General features: G+C 41.4%; 1 protein-coding gene across 1 annotated transcript in view; it reads left to right on the forward strand.

Moving 5' to 3' along the window:
* Positions 1 to 3709: 3709 nt before the first annotated feature.
* OTC (ornithine transcarbamylase) overlaps positions 3710 to 19834 on the forward strand; it is a 38446-nt gene continuing 22321 nt past the window's right edge. Inside the window, exons 1-4 of the mRNA XM_079327259.1 lie at positions 3710 to 3767; positions 6363 to 6501; positions 7035 to 7116; positions 14703 to 14790. Of these exons, the coding sequence (XP_079183385.1) occupies positions 6382 to 6501; positions 7035 to 7116; positions 14703 to 14790 (290 nt within the window). The 5' untranslated portion in view covers positions 3710 to 3767; positions 6363 to 6381. The remainder of the gene's footprint in view (positions 3768 to 6362; positions 6502 to 7034; positions 7117 to 14702; positions 14791 to 19834) is intronic.

A 19834-nucleotide genomic window follows, 5' to 3' on the forward strand; every position in this document is an offset into this window, starting at 1 on the left:
CCAGGTCTGACACAGCACCCTGAGCTGCTGGGGAAACTTCTCCATAAAATCGACCCCCACAGTGCCCAGGTGGTGCCCCTGAGGATCCCTGGGCCTCCTGTTAGCCAGATGGATCCTGGACCCAGGACCAATCTCATCTTCTCTCTCTTCCCATCTTTTTTTTTTTAATATTATTATTCATTTATTTCTCTTACTACTAGGAGATAATGAGCTAACTTATACCAATTTACATGCTATGTGTGTAATTTACTATTAAAACTTTGTAATACAGTTTTTTTTTTGGACCCTCTGGTATTTGCTGTTCCTTTTTTACTGTGTGCATCTGTAAATCTTGGCTGCTCCATTCCTCTTAGGTGACACTTGCTCCCAGCAGCTTGCTATGACACTGGTCCATGTGGGAATTGGGATCAGGCAGCCTCTGTACAGGAATGTGATGGATTAGCCTTCACTGGACACCAGGTGCCACTTCATCTCTACCTGTTCTCAGTTGGACAGGAGAGAGAAAATAAGAAGGAAGCAAATAGATGGAGAAAAGGCAGTTTGCTAAAGCAAAAATGAAAGGTTGCATGCACAAAAGCAAAGCAAAAAACCAAAGTTTTTATCTTCTTCCATCAGCAAGTGATGTCCATCCAATTACCAGGAAGCAGGACTAAAGCACCTCATCTTTGCTCCAGAAGGGACATATTGTAAAATAATGAATGCTCCCCCTTCCTCCTCCTTTCCTTAGCTTTTATATCTGAGCTGGCATCATATGATATAAAATATCCCTTTGGTGAGCTTGGGTCAGCTGTCCTAGCTGTGTCCCCTCCCAAGATTTTGCCAACCCCCAGCTGATGGGTGGTGGGATGTTGGAGAGACAGCATTGATGCTGTGCCAGTGCTGCTCAGCAGTACCCAAAAATCTTGGTGTGGTATCAACACCTTTCTGGCTACCAGGGCACAGTGACAAGGTGTGACCTGACAAAGAGACACTGGCCCTGTCCCCTCCCTGTGAGGCTGCAGGATGACACTGGTGGCCTTGGCACCTAGAACACATTTGCTCTTTTCTCCTGGGCATCACTAATGGTGCAGGCTCAGCCTCCAGGGGCTGGAAGGTCTTGGGAGTAATTTGCCAGAAGAAACCAAGAGGGAAACCACAGCCTGGCATTCTTCTCTTTCCTCACTTTCTTTTCTTTCTTCTCTTTCTTCCCTTTCTTCTCTTCCATTCCTTTACTATTAATTTCTTTTGGATTTTTCTTCTGTTTGACATTTCCCCTGACAACTGATTAATTTCCCAAGCATCTCAGGCTTGGTTCAGCATGAGGGGTCCTGAACAAATCCCACCAGGAGCTATCACTCTGCATGACTTTTTCACAGCTGTCTGTCTTTCCCAGGGAGTCAAACTTTCTCTCTGAATGTTTTAATTATAAGTTCCTTGCATTGTAATTTCAACGTCTCACCCTCTCTGACAGATATGCCATCACCTTGATTTACACTAGTGTGTCTCTCCTTAGAGGGAGGAGGAAATGAGAAAGTAATGGTCATATTTCAAAACCACCTACAGTGCAGGTGGCATAAAAACTTATCTGACAATTATATTTGAAGGTGGAAACTTAAATGAAATCACTTTAGTGTTTAGCAATTGACCTACTTCAGATTATACAGCAAGCAGCTTAGCCTAAGGAGGTAGGCAGACTGCAATATTTCACTTTCTGGGCCCCACACTATTTAACACACTACCACAGCATAATTGAAAAGTTGGTTAAAAAAAAAAAAAAAGAAACAAAATGGAAACCAAAACACCCACCCCAAAGCCCAGGAAAATGATTTATTTAGTGCAGACTACTTCATTATTGTCAGGGCCCCAAAAGCATGAATAAGTCTTTATGCCCTGCCCAGTTCTATACCATTGGCCCAGAAACCTCATTTTGGCTCAGCTCAGGGCTGTGGTAGAGCCCCCATGGCCACAGTCCCATCCCTAGGGGGGCCACCCTGCTCATGCTGATCCTGCAAGTCTTATTTTGCCTTTCTCTATCAGCACATGCTCCTGTACAAATATTTAACACTAAGCAGGATTGACACAGGTGTGATATGACATGATGAGCTCACACAGAAGAGCACAAACTGTGAGTGGTGCAATGGGCCCTGGGAGAAATCTCTGTATCTCTAGGGTTTGACCAAAGAAAAGGTTCAGGGTCAGCCCCAGCCTGGCCCAGCCCTGCTGGGACAGCCAAAACAAGGACTTTGCTTCTTGGTTTTCCCTCATTTGTACTCACTCTCTGCTTTCTACACCTTCCTTTCCATAACTTTATTTGCTGGTTAAGAGAAGTCCTAATGCAAAGAGAAGATGCTGTTTAATGGGAGGAATTTCATCAGCATTGCAAAACTGGCAGGGACCAGCAAGCAGCTGCTGCAGCACTTTTGGTGAGCTTATCCTTTAATTTTATCTGGTGTGTGGTGTTTGGTCAGAAACCTGGAGTCAAAAGCAGTGGGATCCTGTGAAGGAGTGAGTGTTTTTGAGAAAGGCTCTGAGGGAGTTTTCTCTGCAATTTTAGTGTCCTTTTACCTCACCAGGCAGGAAGTTCTGTGACTTCAGGAGACTGGAGGATGATATGTTTTTAGTGTTTGTGGAATACCATTAATTTGTTCTGTGGGATTTAGCTGCAAAGGAGGAATGTTTATTCCTACTAATTAAGGAGGAATTATTTAGGATATGAGGATTTTATATACATATATATATGTATATATATATATATATATATATTCAGGATATAAGGATAATAAGGAATTATTCCTTATTTATTCTTGAGATCAGTATGTGCTGCAGGTACTGTAACCAGTAAATCACTATCTGAATAAAGTACAGCTAATGTTTCTGCATGCAGACATATATCATCCCCAGTTTGGGTGGGGAATTCTCTCCTTGAAGCTGCAAGGTGAATCTCTGCCTCATTGTTTTGTGCCTCTGTATATCCTGGAGGCATGCAGGAAAAGCATGATGTGATGGGAGATTCCAAGTCAAGCAGGCAGACCTGCCTCTGTGACCTGGCTTTGGGATCTTTCTGCACCCACATAACTGTGCCTGTCCCCCCTGATTTCAGGAAAGTGCCTGTATGTCAGGGTTTCACTAGGCTGCTTCTCAAGTTTGTCACATCTCCAGAATCAGCTTAAAATTTTAGAGCTGAAACTTCATTCCATGTTTTCTAGTGGTTTTCTGTCAGCTTTAATAAGAATAGAATTAACACTTGTTACATAACAAGTGATTAGTTCTAGAAAACGATATGTAGAAGTTTCACATTCACAGGAATCCTGATATGCAATAAGTAATTTTGTTTGTAATTTCTACATTACATTGTAAGAAAACCAAATGTTTTTCAAGTTCTATGATTTATTTGTTACTGTTTTGGAGTGGTCCTAAAGGCTGGATTTATGAATTTTGGATTTTTACTGGAGCCAATTGGGAAATTTCTGCAGTTAACAGAGATGATGGAAAAACAAGTTTGGAAAACAACTGTAGTAAAGCTGGTTTTCCAAGGAAGTAATCCAATTTGTTAAGTTCCTCACACAGCATTGTTGTTTTTGGTGGTTTTTTTAACTTTATAGCATAATGTTGGCATGAGCTATCACCACTGTCTCTGAGTATTACCAGCTAAGCACACTGTGCTTGATACTACAGGATGTCTGTGCTAATGTCTGTGTTAATAGTCCAAAGTTGTGCTGTCCCTGCTCAGAAAGGAAGAAGCTGAAATTGCTTGACCTTGCAATTCTGCCTGTTATAATTTAACTTTGGTATGTTGTCTCATGCTCCTTCTCTGGAATTAATTTTTCCATTTCTGCCCCTCTTCAGATATGGATAACAGAGAAGGGAGCAAATTTCTTGGAGGTCATATCAATAAAACAGAATCTTCAAGAGGTCAGGAGCAGATCTCTGGTCCAGCTTTCTGCTTGCAGCCTATCAAACACCATATGACAGCAGCTATGCCTTTGCTTAGCCACATCTTGAAAATACTTAAGGATGGTAATTCCAAATCCTCTTCACATAACCAATTTCAGTGCTTCACTATCTGCCAGTGGAGAAAACAGTGGTGAATATTTCTCAATCCATTTCTAAATCATGCCAGATGGTGGAACAAGACCAATGAACAGAAGTTGCTGTTTGGCAAATTGAGATTAGATAATCTCTAAATCCCTGGAAGGAATTGCAGGCTGAAATGAGAAAAACAAGGAGCAGCCCAAAAACTGTTCTGGAAACAAAGAGGCAAAGGAGAGTGGGGAGCAGCAAGCAATTGGATAGATTTTAAAGCAATTTAAAGTTTTTTTGGTTTTGTTTTTTTTTTTTTTTTCACACAAGCAAGTTAGAAAAGCAAATCCCCGTTCTGAAAACTTAAAGTAATTAAAGAAGTCACAGTTATAAAACCCTTTTCCTTCAGATTATACACAATGCAAATTAAAGCCAACCCTGTGATTATAAACTTGGTATTGGATTTCAGTAGCTTACCTTTGTGGGCTGTTTACCATGGTGTGGTAGAAACTACCTCACCCATCAATGCCCATGCACTTGTTTCCCTGTTCTTCTTCCCTCTGCTTTGAGCTGTGAATGTGCTTGAAAATGTTCAGCAGAGAAACCTTGCTCTCTGCTCTGGGAGCTCACATGGCTTTGGGATCTTGTCACCCTGTCACCTGCTCAGCTCCCTTGGGAGGCACAGCAGAACCAGCAGCCCAGGAGCCTCAGTGATTCCTCTCTGTGATCCATGGCACACACTGCAATGGTCTGGAATTCCAGTTTCCAGCAAGGAAAAGATGCTCCTGCTCTCTAAGGCAAAGCTCTGAAACCCAAGCACAGCAAGATCTTACAATGACATTTCACAACCAGCCTCCATAACATTCTCAAGGGCTGTTTTAGTACATGGGCTGGGAAAATGATGTGGTGAGGCTCTTTGGCTGGAGCTGCCACAGCTACAGATGGACACCAGGAAAGAAACAGAGCAGGCAAAGAAAGGCAGAAAAGAAAGGAGGACAGAAAGAGCACTGAGCTGAGGAGGTGGCACTCTGAAAACCAAAGTGGAACTTCCTGGAAAGGAATGGGACAGAAATAGAGAATTTGGAAAGGTTCAAAATGGCTTAAACCCAAGTGGAGCAAGAGCCCTCATCCCTGGTCTGCACATCAGCTCACATGGAGCCTCTGCCCACAAGTCCCTGGCTGTGTCATCTGGCCAGTGGTTTGAGCCCTGTCTAGCCCACCCTCCAAAGCCAGGGCTCTGCAGAGTGGGGCTCAGGCTGTCTCGTGGGACTGTGTCCAAAGCCTCACAGGGGTAGATCTGGGCATATTTTCCTAGCTGTGGACTTCAGGGTTTGGCAATTAGTAGGCACTGCATCTGAACCTAGTCTCAATGGTGAGCTAAAGGGAAATATAAAACACGAATACAATTGGAAATAGAAAAGTATTAACTGCACTCAGTCCACTTCTTTGCACTGCTTTGCTCTTCATTTCATTAGATTAGTCTAAAAATGCTTTATTCCACTTTAAATAAAAAGACATGTTTAGCTCATACCCATCAAAACCTTAGCAAGAGTACAGCGTGGGCTGTGTAGTGCAGAGGAGGGCTGTAAGTACAGAGCCAGAGAAAAGGCTGAACTGCCACACTTCCCTGTTAATCTTAGCCTGTGAAACATGGGCTTGGACAAGACTTTCATTAGGATGCCTCATCTAAGCTAGAGGAAATTTGATCATGTAACTTCTGTGGGTGATTATCAACATCCAATTTCATGTGATTCTGAAGTCCTAAATCTGGATGGAGGCCAGAATACACTGAATAAACACCACATGCCCAGAATGTCTCTTGTGTGGTACAGTAAGGCTGTTTTGTTGGGGTTTTTTTACCCTTTTCCCCGGTGTAATGAAGAGGCTTCATACACATTTTTAGAAATGCCACCTTTTTTGAGAGTGGGGCTGGAATGTGGCAAGTGTCTTCTCATGCACAAAGCAAAAAGAAGGGAGAAACAACACTGAGATCCATTTCTGTTATTCTGTCCCCTGAAAGGGCAGCTTTGGGATCTAGACCTAAGTCATTTTACCAGGTTCTGGATGGCTTTATTTGACAGGCAGCATGCAGTTTCCATATGCATCTCAGAAGACAGAAGAAAATACATCTAATGTGCATTTTATAATACAATTTGAAACATTATTACAGTGGCCCTACAGTGGCATGCTGTGCCTGTCTGACAAAAGGAGTTATTTAAACTAATTAACAAAATCTATCAGAATGATCCAGCTGGGTCATGTGAGGGGAGTGGGAGAGATTTCAGGTGCTTTCTCACTGGCTTTAGCAATTCAATTTAGCATTGAATGGCAAAAAATACACATTTTTTGTTCTTTTGATACAGGTATGGGACATCAGCTCAAATGAATGTTCATCTGAAAGGTCGGGACCTGCTCACTCTACAGAACTACACAGCTGATGAACTGAAGTACTTGCTGTGGATGGCATCAGATTTGAAACAAAGGATAAAGCACAAAGGAGAGGTAAAATGACATAACTGTCATTTAGGTCCCTCAGATGTTGAATGAAATACTGTTCTGAAGGGTATTGTGAAAAAGCCTTTCAGCTGTCTTGTCCTGAACAAAAAAGACATTGGAAAGTGTTCAGAGATATTCTGTGAACACTTCAGAGGATTTTGTGAGTGGAAAAGTTAAACAGGTTTGTGGAGCTGGCTCCCTGCTGACAGCTAACCCCATCCATCCACAGACAGTGTACATGTAGCACGAAATGTAGGAAATGGAAAACACTTCCCTGCATGGGATTAAATCACTATCTGAATTCTCCTTAGTGCTGGCTCAAATTGGGTGCAAAATGCAGTTGCTTTTGGGCTTAGAATTACTTCTTTTCCTTTAAGCTTTCCACTGCTTACCAATTTGTTGGACAGAACAAAACCACAGGTAAAAAACCCCACTTTTGCAACTTTTCTAATAGTGAATTAAAATGTGCAAGAAGTATTTTGTACTTTAAAGTGTATAATGATTGTAAAATTGAAATACCTTCATGTTTCATGTTTCAGTATTTGCCTTTGATGCAAGGCAAATCTTTGGCCATGATTTTTGAGAAGAGAAGCACAAGAACAAGATTATCTGCAGAAACAGGTAGGCCAGAGCAATGGCACTATAATGACTTGATATGAAACTGTATACATTGAATATGGACTGAAAAACACTGCATGATTTTGCATTTAGCAATTTCTACTCAGGAGAGACCTGAACTTTGAAAGCAAAAATAAAAAAATAAGAAAGCAAAAATAAAGAAAATGAAAAAAAAAAAAAAGGAAAGCTATTTGTGTTTCACCTTACATATTAATTTCACAAGCACATGGCTTTGGTTACTGAAATTTTGTCAAAATCTTCCAAACCATGGTAGATCAGAAATAAAGTAACAGGCAGAAGTAAGAATTTCTGGTGTAAGCTCCTAGCTGTACTGGCAAGATGCACATTTTTAAATCTCTATTTCAGTAAGCAACAAAAATCTAATTTTGTGCAAGCTGAAATAAATATTTTTCTAATGTAATATGCATTACCATTGTTGCATTTCAAAGTGTGTGTTTAGGCTGGGAATCGCTGTAGTGCCCTGATATAAATTCAGGGGAAAATTAACATGATTACCTACAAGGGGAGATAACTTGATGGAGACACAAGGGTATTAGCCAAATAATATCAGGCACTGGAACATTTTTCTTTTAGGTTAAAGTCCTGCAAACACTGAAACATGTCCATGTGGTATCTTTATTTACATGGTAGTTGTTTTGAATTCAATGCCATTGCTGAAATAAATCACTCATCAATCAATCAATCAATCAATCAATCATTTATGGCAAGAAATAACTCTGAGCTGGTGATGTATTAAGGAAGCATCTTCTTCATTTCTCTCATCTTCTCTCTTCTTTCATTTAAGTTGACCCAGCATGCCTCACTTTTCCTAGTAAAGGAACAGCAAACCTGTTGAGTATTCACATTTCTGTGAATTTCATGCAAGCTGTAAGAGAGAAGGTAGAAATAATGGAAGGAAGAAGCAGATACATTAACTCCAAGCATTTCTGAATTTGCCTTTGTATTGTCTGGCACATCCATTTGCCTGCTGATCCTGCTCTTTAAGCAGACTTGTTGTTGCTGTTTTCTCCAGATAATGAGGACTAACTAATGTGCATCCCCTCTCTGTGAAGACCACCCATCTTTTAATTCCTGAGTTTTTAGTCCAGTTTCTTGTTGCCTGCCATCCTGGTATATGGCCAGGTAATGAATTCTCTGGATCTGTTTATCCTTCCTTCTGTATTCTGAGGGAAACACTGCTTAGTCCTTGGCTTTTGAAGGCTTATGGAAGGGGGAAGCTCAGGAAAGTTCAAATGAATTAACTTAAGGATGGGAGTGAATGCACATAAATTCATCCAAGGGAGAATTAAGCTCCAGTGAAATAAAATAAATTTATTTCTGAGTGAGAGCTTGCACAGGGAGTTTAATGCAGTTTAGCTCCTGTGCATTAACTTTACACCTTCAGTTAATTGGTCTTAAGCCTGTTAAGCTTAAAACTTTGCTTCAAAGGCAGACGCAAGTTTTTTCTGTTCACAAAAACTCTATACATTTCAGCTGCTTTTTAAACATAAATGATTCCCTCCTTGGAATTTCTAACTCAAAACAAATGTGGAGCCACATGTGTTCCTTTTAGCTAAACAAGATAATTTAATACCGATTTTCTAATGCCTAGTGAAAGTGGACAACTGCAGTGGATTGAAGTGTTTATTTATAAAGTTCCTGAGTCGTCTCAAATAGCACTTAACAAGAGTTGCCCCTTCAATAACTTGAGAGAGGTCACTTGTAGGACAAGGTTGTGGGGATGAGATTAATCTAAACAAACTTTGAAACTCTCAGGAACAGCTAGATCAGTGGATTTCATTACAGAGTAGAGACTTGGAAAGCACTGTTTACAAAATCTTCTCTGTCCAGTGTCTGAGAGTTTGTTGGGACGTATTAACACCATGGAAATTTTTACAGGATTCCTACTTTCCCTGCACCTATAAAGAACAAGATTATTCAAAAATAAACAAACAGAATGGTTGAAGTTGGAAGTAATCTCTGGAGGTCATCTGGTCCAATCCCCTGCTCAAGCAGGGTCTTCTAGAGCCAGTTGTCCAGGAACATGTCCAGAAATCCTTTGAATACCTCCAAGGATGAAGATTCCACAATCTTCTGTGGCAACCTATGCCATTGCTCAATCAGCTTTTCAGTAAATTGAATTTACTATCCAGAGGGATCTTTCCAGTTTGTGCCCATTGCACTACTGAAAAACACCTGGCTCTCTCTTCTTTGCCCCTTCCCTTCAGGTGTTTATTACATACATTAGCAATATTCCCCCTGAGCCTTCTGTTCTCAAGGCTGTGCTCTTTCAGCTCTCAGCTTTTCTTCTCATATGAAATATGGTTCAGTCCCTCAGCCATCCTTGTGACCCTTTGTTAATATAGACATACCAACTGTATCCAATATGTCCATGTTTCTCATACTGAGGACCCCAAATCCAGACTCTCGAGGTTTGGTTAGTGCTGTATAAAGGATCACCCTCCTCCACCTCCTGGCAGTATTTGTCTGTTGCATTCATCACCCTTGCTGGAAAAGTGGACACACTGCTGGACCATGTTCAATTTGCTGTCCACCAGGACTCCCAAGTCCTTTTCTGCCAAGATTCTTGTCAGCTGGGGGGGCTCCCATCATGTCCTGGTACATGGGGTTGTTTTTCCTCAGCTGCAGGAATTTGCATCTCTCCTTGCTGAACTTCAAGGCACTCCTGTCAAACCATATTTTCCCAGCCTGTCAAAATCCCTCTGGACAGCAGCATGACCCCATGATGTACCAGCCACTCCTCCAGTTTTATGTCATCAGCAGATTTGCTGAAACCACACTCGGTCATTGAGACCCTTGACACGGTGTTAAACAGGACTGGACACAAATGGACCCTTAGGGCACTGCTGTCACTGGCCTCCCACTGGACTTTGTGCTGGTGGTCACCACTCTCAGGCCTGGCCTTTTGGGCAGTTCTTAACCCATTCCACACTCTGCTCATCCAACCCAGGCATCCACAGCTTGGCTAGCAGGACCTCATGGGATGCACTGTCAGTGCACACAGTGAAGTCCAGGCAGGCAAAACCCACTGCCCTCCCCTCATCTACCAGCCCAGTCATAGAACCAGAGGCAGATCAGGCTGCTCAAGCATGCCTTCCTCTTGGTGAAGCCATGCTGACTACTCCTGAGGATTTTCTTCTCCTCAATCTGCCTAGAAATGGTTTCAAGTTTAGGTGCTTCATCACGTTCCCATGGATTGAGGTGAGGCAGCTTAGCCTGTGTTCTCTCTGGCTCCTCCTTCTTGCCATTCTTTAACAGAAGGGGTGACCTTTTTGCCTCTCTCCTTGTTGTCCAGATCAACTGAAGATTATCAAAACATTAATTTATGATGCATTGTAATAGATCGGTTTATATTTAAGGTTTTCCAACATCCTGTTCTGTTCTAACAACATTGCAACTGTGCTGAATAATATAATGCTCCTTGGGATATAATTCATTGCCTCTTTAATCTTGTCCTAATATGTATTTCTGAAACCCATATAATTTTACCATTTCTAAGATAAGTAGTGATGCTGTAAGTTTACTGCATAACTAGAAGTAGCTTCCATAGAGTAGTGGCAAAGTGACTCCAGTTCTGTGAGCCTGGTAGATTTATTTCTATCACTGGCTATTTTATTGGAAAATGTGACATATCTGCTATTACACTAGAAAATGTCACCTCTTCACAGCCAGAACCCCATACCCATTCTGCATAAAACCTTGTGTACTTTTTGAAAACAGAACTATTCACATGGTCATATATTACTTGTAAAATAAACATCCTCAGGCTTTGCACAAAAGTAAATGCCCTGTTTTTGCTATAGCTTTGGTGTAAAATATTCTGATTGTCACTGTTGCTCTTAAAATATACAGCTGCAGTTATGTTTTAGTGAGTAAGTCATAAATAAATCCAACGATTTCACAGATACTGAATGCAGACAATATTTCACAGGGTAGAAATAGAGAGGAAGAAGTGCAGGTAGGAAAGCTCAGCCTACCTTTTGCTGTGCACTGGTATAGACAAGATCTTAACAGCCTTACAGGGTTCAGTGCCACTGGCTTTAGTGGAATTACTCCCAACTCACTCCTCCTATGCAGTGGGGTGACAAGAACATGATGGCCATGCCTGAAGACTACTACACAGCCACAGGAATAATTGCATATAGCATGTGTACTAAAGAAGTGGGGATGTTATGACATGGCAGGGGTACAGGGTCTGTTTTCTGTTGGAGTGGCTAAGTGTTATGTAGCTTGGCCTCATTATGGAGTGCCCACCAAATGCAGCCTTAGTTTACTCTCCATTTAAAAAGGTAGCCTAAAAATAACTTTATAAAACTGCTTATCAGTTTTTAGCTTCTGCTTTAGGAATATTCTGCAATTGCTGTCTAGGAGACTTCTTTGTAATCAGTCTAAATGGAAAAATACTTTCTATTTTGTAAGTCTGGACAGGCAATGAGGAAATTAATAAATGCAAATCCATATGTCTTGAAATTCTAAAAAAGATCCTTCCTTTGAGCCTAAGAAGACGACTGTGTGTGTCTCCTGGTGACAGCCCCAGGAGAGTTCACAGTTGACAGTAACCTACCTGTGAACTGCAGGATTCATTTTGCCCCCTTGCCCCATGCAGCAGGGGCAGCCTGGGATGAAGATTTCACTCATGTCCTGTCTGAAGAGTCTACAAAAATGGGGTCAATAATGTCAGCATGAGGCATGAAACTCTGTATTTTGAAAACTAACAGTGGTGAGAAGTGTGGACATGAGGTAATAATCTATCCTGGATTTGCAGTATGAACATTTAGTAGTTTGTTGAAGATACCATGTTCCTATAAATATTTAGCATGTGGCTTTGGATATGACCAGGTTGTGACAGCAAAGAGGATTAGATCTCTCTGTTTAACACAGCACTGCAATGTTTATTTGCTGAATTGCTGCCTGCATAACTTCAAAAGTTGTCATTTTTTTCACTTTCTACTGGTAGTCTGGATGAAAGAATCTGAAAATTATTCTGTCTCTGCAACTGTATACAAAGCTAGAGCACAGAGCTCCTATATTTCCAGATGGAAAGTTTTGGATGGAAATATGTTCCCAGGCCCTGCTCAGATGGCCAGTTCATGAGCAGAAAGCCCAACACATCAGGGCTCTGCTCTGCACACAGACTCCAGGTGGCAGCTCTGTCTGGGTGCCTGACATCTGGCATTTCTGAATAAATGTTCAGATTCCCATTTTTTTTACCTGGGCATCATTTATAGAAAAACAGAACATATCCATTGGAGCCTGCTTGGACTGTGAATCATTTACTAGAATGTATGCATTTAGAATCTTAAAATGCAGAGCTGCTGTATTGTGTGGAACTTGCAGGAATAAATCACTGACATAATTGTATATGAGTCAAAAAAAAATCCACAAGAATTTGGAAAAGAAAAGTTACTGCCAACAATAATTCATCCTTGAGGTCTTGACTTTAAAATTTGCACTGAATAAACAGGTTGTAATGTGAAGTTTGCAGACATTTTCCTGTAAATAATGTTTGTATCTGAACTGCAGCGGGGAGATGAAAAAAGTAATAGTAGAATAAATGATGCTTCATTCTTAAAAGTTTTCTCTGTGTGACTTGCAATATTGTTGAGAGTTGGAGTAGCCCTTAATGAAAACAACAAACAATTGAAAAGGGCCCATTCAATGAAATGAGTGTACACTGGCTAGAGGGAGCAGAAATTTGCCCTTCAGGTGGGACCTGAAGCACCATTACTTTTAAGCTGACATTTAAGTAGATTGAAGCAGTCCAAAGACAATTCTTTTCCAGTATTGTTTTTATCCATTTTCTTTTAAACTCTAGAGACTAGTTGAGCTGATGGAGAGAAAAAAAACCTGTCCTCAACTCTGCTGCCAGCAGGAGGTGGAAGTTAATAAGGGTTGCTCTGTGCTGAGCCCAGTTGTGGGGCCCAGACCTATTGCTTGTACCTGCTGGTTTTACCTGTGAAAGGTTTCAGTGTTCAATCCTGGTTTAATCCTCTTTTAAATAGTAGCTGTAGGACAAAGTTTTTAATTTATGGCAGACCTGTACAGCCACCGTGCTGAAGCTGCAGTGCTGAACCTGCCAGCAGTGCCATCTAATGGAAACAGCCAGCCTGAGCAGCTTTTGACCTTTGCTTCTAGTTTTTTCTTCCTTTTCCACTTCTTTTTTCTCTCTCTTTTTATTTTTTTTTCCAAACAGCATGGAATTCATCAGCATATCTAACATATCACAGTTTGGTAAACAAAGTGGGGGATCTCTGCTCTTCTGTGCTGTATACAGCCTTTCTCTTCCTGGCAGTATAAATATAAAGATGGGCTTTTTCTAGATTTTTGTCACAATAAAAGACTCATGCCCCCACAATGTTGTCTCAACAAGGCTGGTTTGTCCATACTAAGGTCATCTGGAAATTTCCTCCATCAGAAATGCTAGTGTAGGATCTGCCTGCAGAAAATTCCTGTACTGGGAGGGAGCTGTTCTTATCACACAGAAAATGCCTTTCAGGACCATGTACAGCCCAGTTCAAGTCCTACATTTGTACATCCCAGCTGTGGGACCCTGTGTCCCATGCTAGGGTTGTGCTAAACCAGCTATGACAGCTCATGAAACAGCCCCATCAGGAACCATCCTCCCAGTGTGTGTCCATGAGGGACTTTTCACTTGGATTCAGTAGAAAGAGACTTCAGACTTAAACCAGGCAAAGGCAGAGAGAGTCAGATGTGGTGAAAAGAAGATGCTCTCTTCCCTGCCTCTGTTGGATGCTTGCTTGTGATAACTTTTTACTGCTGGTGCAATTAAAATAAAGAAGCAGAGAACCTGAGAGTTGCCCTTAACATGCAATTTGTCTTCATCCAAAACACTGTTCAGACACCTTAGAAGTTCCTGAAAGTGTTTTCTATTCTTAAATTATGCTCAAGTCCTTCCATGATTTCCTGCTCAGGAATGGATTTTACTCTTCATAACTAATCCATCCAGTTCTTTGGACCTCCTTGCAAATCCCTAACTACTGCAGGGTAGAGGGATGCTGGCAGGACCTGAGACCTTCCCTTTTCTCTCTCTCACATTATCATTTTTAAGGCACTTGGTCATTTGAGACCAAATTCAAGTTTGCTGCAGTGGATGAGGAGGCTTAGGGTTTTCTGTCTGTCTTTACATGAAAGACAATGTTGATCCTTGCAAGGATGTGGAAGTACACCAGGTGACTTGGGTGGCTCTTCTGGCATGTAATACTTCCCATCAAGTATAAATGCAGCATGATGAATGGATTACCTGGCTCTTAACAAGGAGCTACAATGATGCTTGTGACAATCTGTAGCCTTGGAGCTAGAATGATTGTTCCTGTGATCACAGACCAGAACTCATGGCTAAGGATTTCAGTAAGGCATACATTGAGTGGATTTATCCCAAAGCACATTTATTTGAGATTTGGTGTGTCAAATGCTAATCATTTTAACATTCGGGTCTCCTGCTGAGTTCTACTTTTATTTTTGTCAATAAGAAGATTTTGAATCTTGGCTGTAAATATGAGGTGCTGGTGTTTAATTTCTTTTTTCTTTTAAATTTTTCCTCACTGTAGGATTTGCTCTCCTTGGAGGACACCCTTCCTTCCTTACAACACAAGACATACATCTGGGCACTAGTGAGAGTCTCACAGATACAGCAAGGTTGGTAAAATGTCACTTGATTGATCACTGCATTTGGTAATTGATTGGGCTGTCTTGCAGAATTTTGGAAGCTGATATTTTCTTTCTGGAAAATGTCAGAAGGTAGTCCAAATTTCTTAAATATTTATAGATCAGCTCAAAGAATCTGTAGCTCAGTAAACCTTCATTCCATCCTCTCAAGCTATCCTACACTTCCCACACTGAGAATTATTTTGGCATACAGAGTGTTAATTAGGGTTATGGAACCGTTTTATGAACCTCAGTAGTCTTGTAACTCCACTGATGACAGCACATATATTCTAACAAGACTCAAACTTTCTGGTTCTGTTGCCCTTGGAGCAAAATCAGAAAGCAAAGACACAATTTATGTCAGTCAGACCAGCTGCTGGTGATCCTTAGCCTGCTGTAGTAGCATCCCTGCAGTGACAGGGTGGCACTGAGGGCCTTTCTGATACCCCTATTTCAGCAGCACAAAACTGGACCAACACTTTGCAGCCAGTTTCAGATTTCCTGCACCCCCTTCCCAGTGTCCCCACTGCTGTGGGCTGTGGCTCCCTTCCCTTCCTGGCATTCCTGGAAGGTCTCAGCCCTGCCCAGTCCCACAGGCAGGGATGGGCAGCAGTCTGTCCCCACTGCTGTGGCAGGGGGCACCTGAGCTCAGAGCTTTTCTACAGTGGATTGCCTCTGCTGTTGCAGAACATGAGCTCATGTTTTGCAGGTGCTCCTGCTGTTTTCCCTTCCACTCCAACTACTGAAGCTTCATCCAGCCTTAGCTTTATCCTGCTTTCTAGGCAGCCCTTTTGCAGCCTGAGGTGGGTTCAGGCAGGCCCAGCTGCTGGAAGGTTAGCACTGTCTGAGTGGTCCCTTTTGTTCTGGTGAAAGATATGCAGTGTCAAGCTCATCAGGCTCAATTCAAAATGTGCAATCAGGCAGATGAGTGCTACTGCCTCTGCTGAATACCACAGTTCTGTCAGTGGGAGAGACTGTTTGAGAACTGTGTTGCTGTTCTCTGTGATGAAATCCAATGAAAATTTAAGAAAAAAGATCAAACACTTGAACATATTAAATTTTCCTTCCTTGTTTTTACTATTGAAATGGAAGACATATGGGTGTCGATAGTAGAAATTAAAAATCTTCATCTCTTGAGGTTTGAAAGTATTTAACTCTCACTCTACTAGTTTCATAACTCTGTCAGAATCAAAGTGAGCTACAACAATAGTATCATAGAGTGTTTTGGGTTGGAAGAAACTTTAAATATCATTTTGTATCATGGACAGGGATATTTTCCATTAGATCAGGATGTTCAGAGTCCAATCCAGCCTGGCCTTGAACAGAGCCAGGGATGGGGCATCCACAGCTCCTCTGGCAACCTGTGCCAGGGCCTCACAACCTCACGGTAAAGAATTTCCTCCTAATATCCAATCTAAATCTACCCTCTTTCAGTTTGAAGCCATTCCCCTTGCCCTGTCACTCTTGTAGATAGTTCCTGTAATGAATGTAGCAGGGCCAAGGCCTTTATTAAACAGCTCTTTATTAATGGGGGGTCACAGGGAGTAGGCCCTACGCCTGCTGCTGCTGCTGCCAGGCAACGCCGGGAGGAGGTCCTGCCGATCCCGACGAACGTAGGGATGGGAGTCTCAGCCTCATGGACACGTCCGAGATCTCAATAGTGGCTCATTGGTCTGGGGGTGTCATTCTTCTTAACTGCCCTTAAGGTTGTGGTGATTAAACAGTTACAAAGGACATATTGCAGGTGACTTGGCTTGTTAGTTGAGATGATCTGTGAACTTGGGTTTGGTGTTGGTTGACTATTTTTGTGAATCTTTTCTTCAACAACAACTTCCAGTAATGGTGGTACTGGGAAACTTCTGGAGATTTACATATAGGGTGTGGCTAACTTGATAGGCAGGCAGCAGCAGGCCGGAAATGAGGTAAGGGAAAGGGCGGAAATGGTAAGGCCGGAAATGAGGTAAGGGGAAGGGCGGAAGGAGGAAGTAACTGGGATAGGGGAAATACAATAAACCAGGGTTTGAATTACATAGGGACTACATTTAACTGGGGAAAAGAACATAACAACTTGATCAAAGAACCAACAAACGAATGAGTGGATAGAACGATAAGGTAAGCAACAATCTTTTTAACTCTTCTAGCAATGTTGTTTTATGGTTTTCAGCTAAGACTTTTTACCACAATCCCCCCTCTTTCTCTTTGATCGGGTCTTTGACCCGCATCAAATCACAATTTTCGGTTTCTTGGGGGTATAATTTTTGTAGTTCTAGAAATTGGTTTAAAATTTCTTTAGCTGAATCATGTTCTGGGTTTTGGGTTCCGATCATCAAAATTTTAGCTCTCGTTTGATCAGTCATATTCCTTATACTGGTTTGTATAGTGGTATTTATAAGCCTAATTAGGCATGGGAGTAGGCATGGTAAAAATAAAAAGCTTATGACTGCACTTGCAACTAAAAAGACTACTTTTTTCCACCATTTATTTTTTAGGGACCAGAAGTCATCCCACCAGCTAGTGTCCATTAGAGGGGTCCATTGTTGGTTTCCTACATATGCTATTTTTCGGATTTCTTTAGATATGTTTCGTATTACTTCGCTTTTATCATCAATTTCCAGGCAGCATTCGGATGTATTAAATTTTCCACAAATACCTCCTTCATCGGCCAATAAATAATCTACTGCAAGCCGAATTTGATAGACCACTGCTCGGGTCTGAGTTAACTGTTCGGTAATGTGGTCTAATGCGAGGGCTGTTCGATTAGATATTATTTCTAATACTGCTTGGAGTCTGATGATTCGGTTCAGCATATAAATGGGAGTACGGTATCCCCACGACCCATCCTGTGCCCACGTAGCTGGCCCATATACTTCCATGATGCGTTCAGGTGTCCACACTTGTCCCTTCCATTTTTGAGTACTTCTTAAATTAATCATACTCCTTTTCTTTCGGTTAGCCCTTTTCAAATCATCGTACAAGGGAATTCCTAATTTAGACCCCGAATTTTTGGGAAGTAGGAAGAATGAAGGTTTTATAATCCCAATTGTACAGCTCCCGGCCCAATCTCCTGGAAGATTGGTATATGCAGTGTCTCCGCATATCCAGAATAGATACTCGGGTGCTGTCCAAAAGGTTTGGTTGGTTTCGGTGGGACATGACCAATACTTGGATAATTCCTCTAATCCCCAAAAGGGATTTATTTTCTTTCCAGCACATTCATGTAAATCATATCCTTCGTGATAAACACATCCTTTTTCCTTTTGGTGTATTGTCCAATATTTGTTTGGCTCCTTAGGTATCCACCTTATAATTGACTTTTTTATAGTTAGGTACCTTTTGCAGGGCATAGTTCCTACAAATGTTCTATATGGGTTTCCAACTCTTTTAATACATTCTTCTCCAATAGGTTTATATTTTAAATTCCATTGTTCTTTCTTTCGTTTTTGCTTAGGTAATTGAGATGTTTGGTTAGTTTGCTTCCATTTTAGAATTTCCAATGGGCTTAAACTGATCCCTTCCCATGGCCAAATCTCAGACATTTGTGTATTACCGCATACCCAGCAATTGGTTATATTTAATTCTTTACTAATTCTTTCAACTAAATCTATGAATAAATTTTTCCCTAAAGGTATTTCCAATTCGTTTTCCTTTTTGGTATTTATTACTAATTGTTTTTCTTTGATCAAATCTATTAATTCTCCTTGATTATTCTCATGTTCAAAGCAAAACCAGGCTTCCCCTATAGGACATTCTCCGAGCAACCGCTGCCGAAAAGTGGCAGTATTCTTAGCAATCCAATACGTTTTTCCACTTTCTTGACAAGTGGAGATCTGGGAATGATTGAAACAGCTGGGATTCACGTTGGTGTGAATTCTTATTAGGGACTCTTGGGTCTCCCCATCATATATCCGATGGTAACACTTGCTGCATTTAACCTCTTCGCTGCTTATCAGGTTATTTGTTAGCAAGGCCAGCAACACTCCTCTCAAGAGTCCGGTATGAACTGCTTTCAGTCTCACCCGGGCTTGCCTCTTGGAGGTGGGGGTCCCCTTAGGTAAGATTTTACTTTCCCAGAGTTCTCTCATCCCCTTTTTATACTAATTTAGGTGTTTTTAGAAAGTGTTCTGTAGGGGAATTGGTCTTTATGGTTTGGCAAACTTCTAATTTGAGGATTTCGACAGAGGATTGAATGATACTTACAATCGGAGAAGGATGTATGATACAACAATTTTGTAACAACAAGAACTTTAGTGAACTACTGGGAACTTGAAAGACTACTGCAGGTGTGCAACAACAACGTTATAACAACAACTAGAGTTAACATAAACTGCGTACAGTAACACTTTGCTTTCAAATTGGAACTGTCTAAGTCTTTTCAGCTGTCTTTTTCTTTTCGCTTAAACTTAAGTTGGAGGTCTGTAGTTCCTTTTGTAATGGTCCATTCAGGTGCCTTTGGCTGAAATACTGTGGAGTCCGATTCACCAGGGGGAGGTGGAATTGGTCCTTTAATTTGTGATATATGAGTCCAAACTTTTTCTTTTGTTCTTACAGCAGTGTGTGTAGTTAGGAGGACTAGGAAGGGGCCTTCATACCTAGGAGACAGAGATGTGTGACTTAAGGATTTAACAAGAACCCAGTCCCCAGGGTTGATCTGATGAGCATTTGAATCTAAGGGAGAGGTTTGGGGCAGGTATCCTTTTTTCTTTAGTTGCTCTATTGTTCTTCCAATGATTCTTAAATACTCTTGGGTGGCAGCTTCTCCTTCTAGATAGTTTGCAGAGCTAAAAGGGGTAATTAAAAAGGGAAGCCCAAACATCATTTCATAGGGTGAAACTCCTATGTCTGCACGCGGTCTGGTTCTAATGCGTAATAGGGCAAGAGGTAGGCATTTGAGCCAATTCATTTGGGTCTCTTCAATTAATTTTGTTAATACATTTTTCAAGGTTTTGTTCATTCTTTCTACTCGGCCGGAACTTTGGGGATGCCATGGAGTATGCAACCTCCATTTCATTCCCAGTGCTTCAATGACTCGATGTAA

This window comes from Erithacus rubecula, assembly GCF_903797595.1.
Source record: "Erithacus rubecula genome assembly, chromosome: 1".
Classification (NCBI taxonomy): domain Eukaryota; kingdom Metazoa; phylum Chordata; class Aves; order Passeriformes; family Muscicapidae; genus Erithacus; species Erithacus rubecula.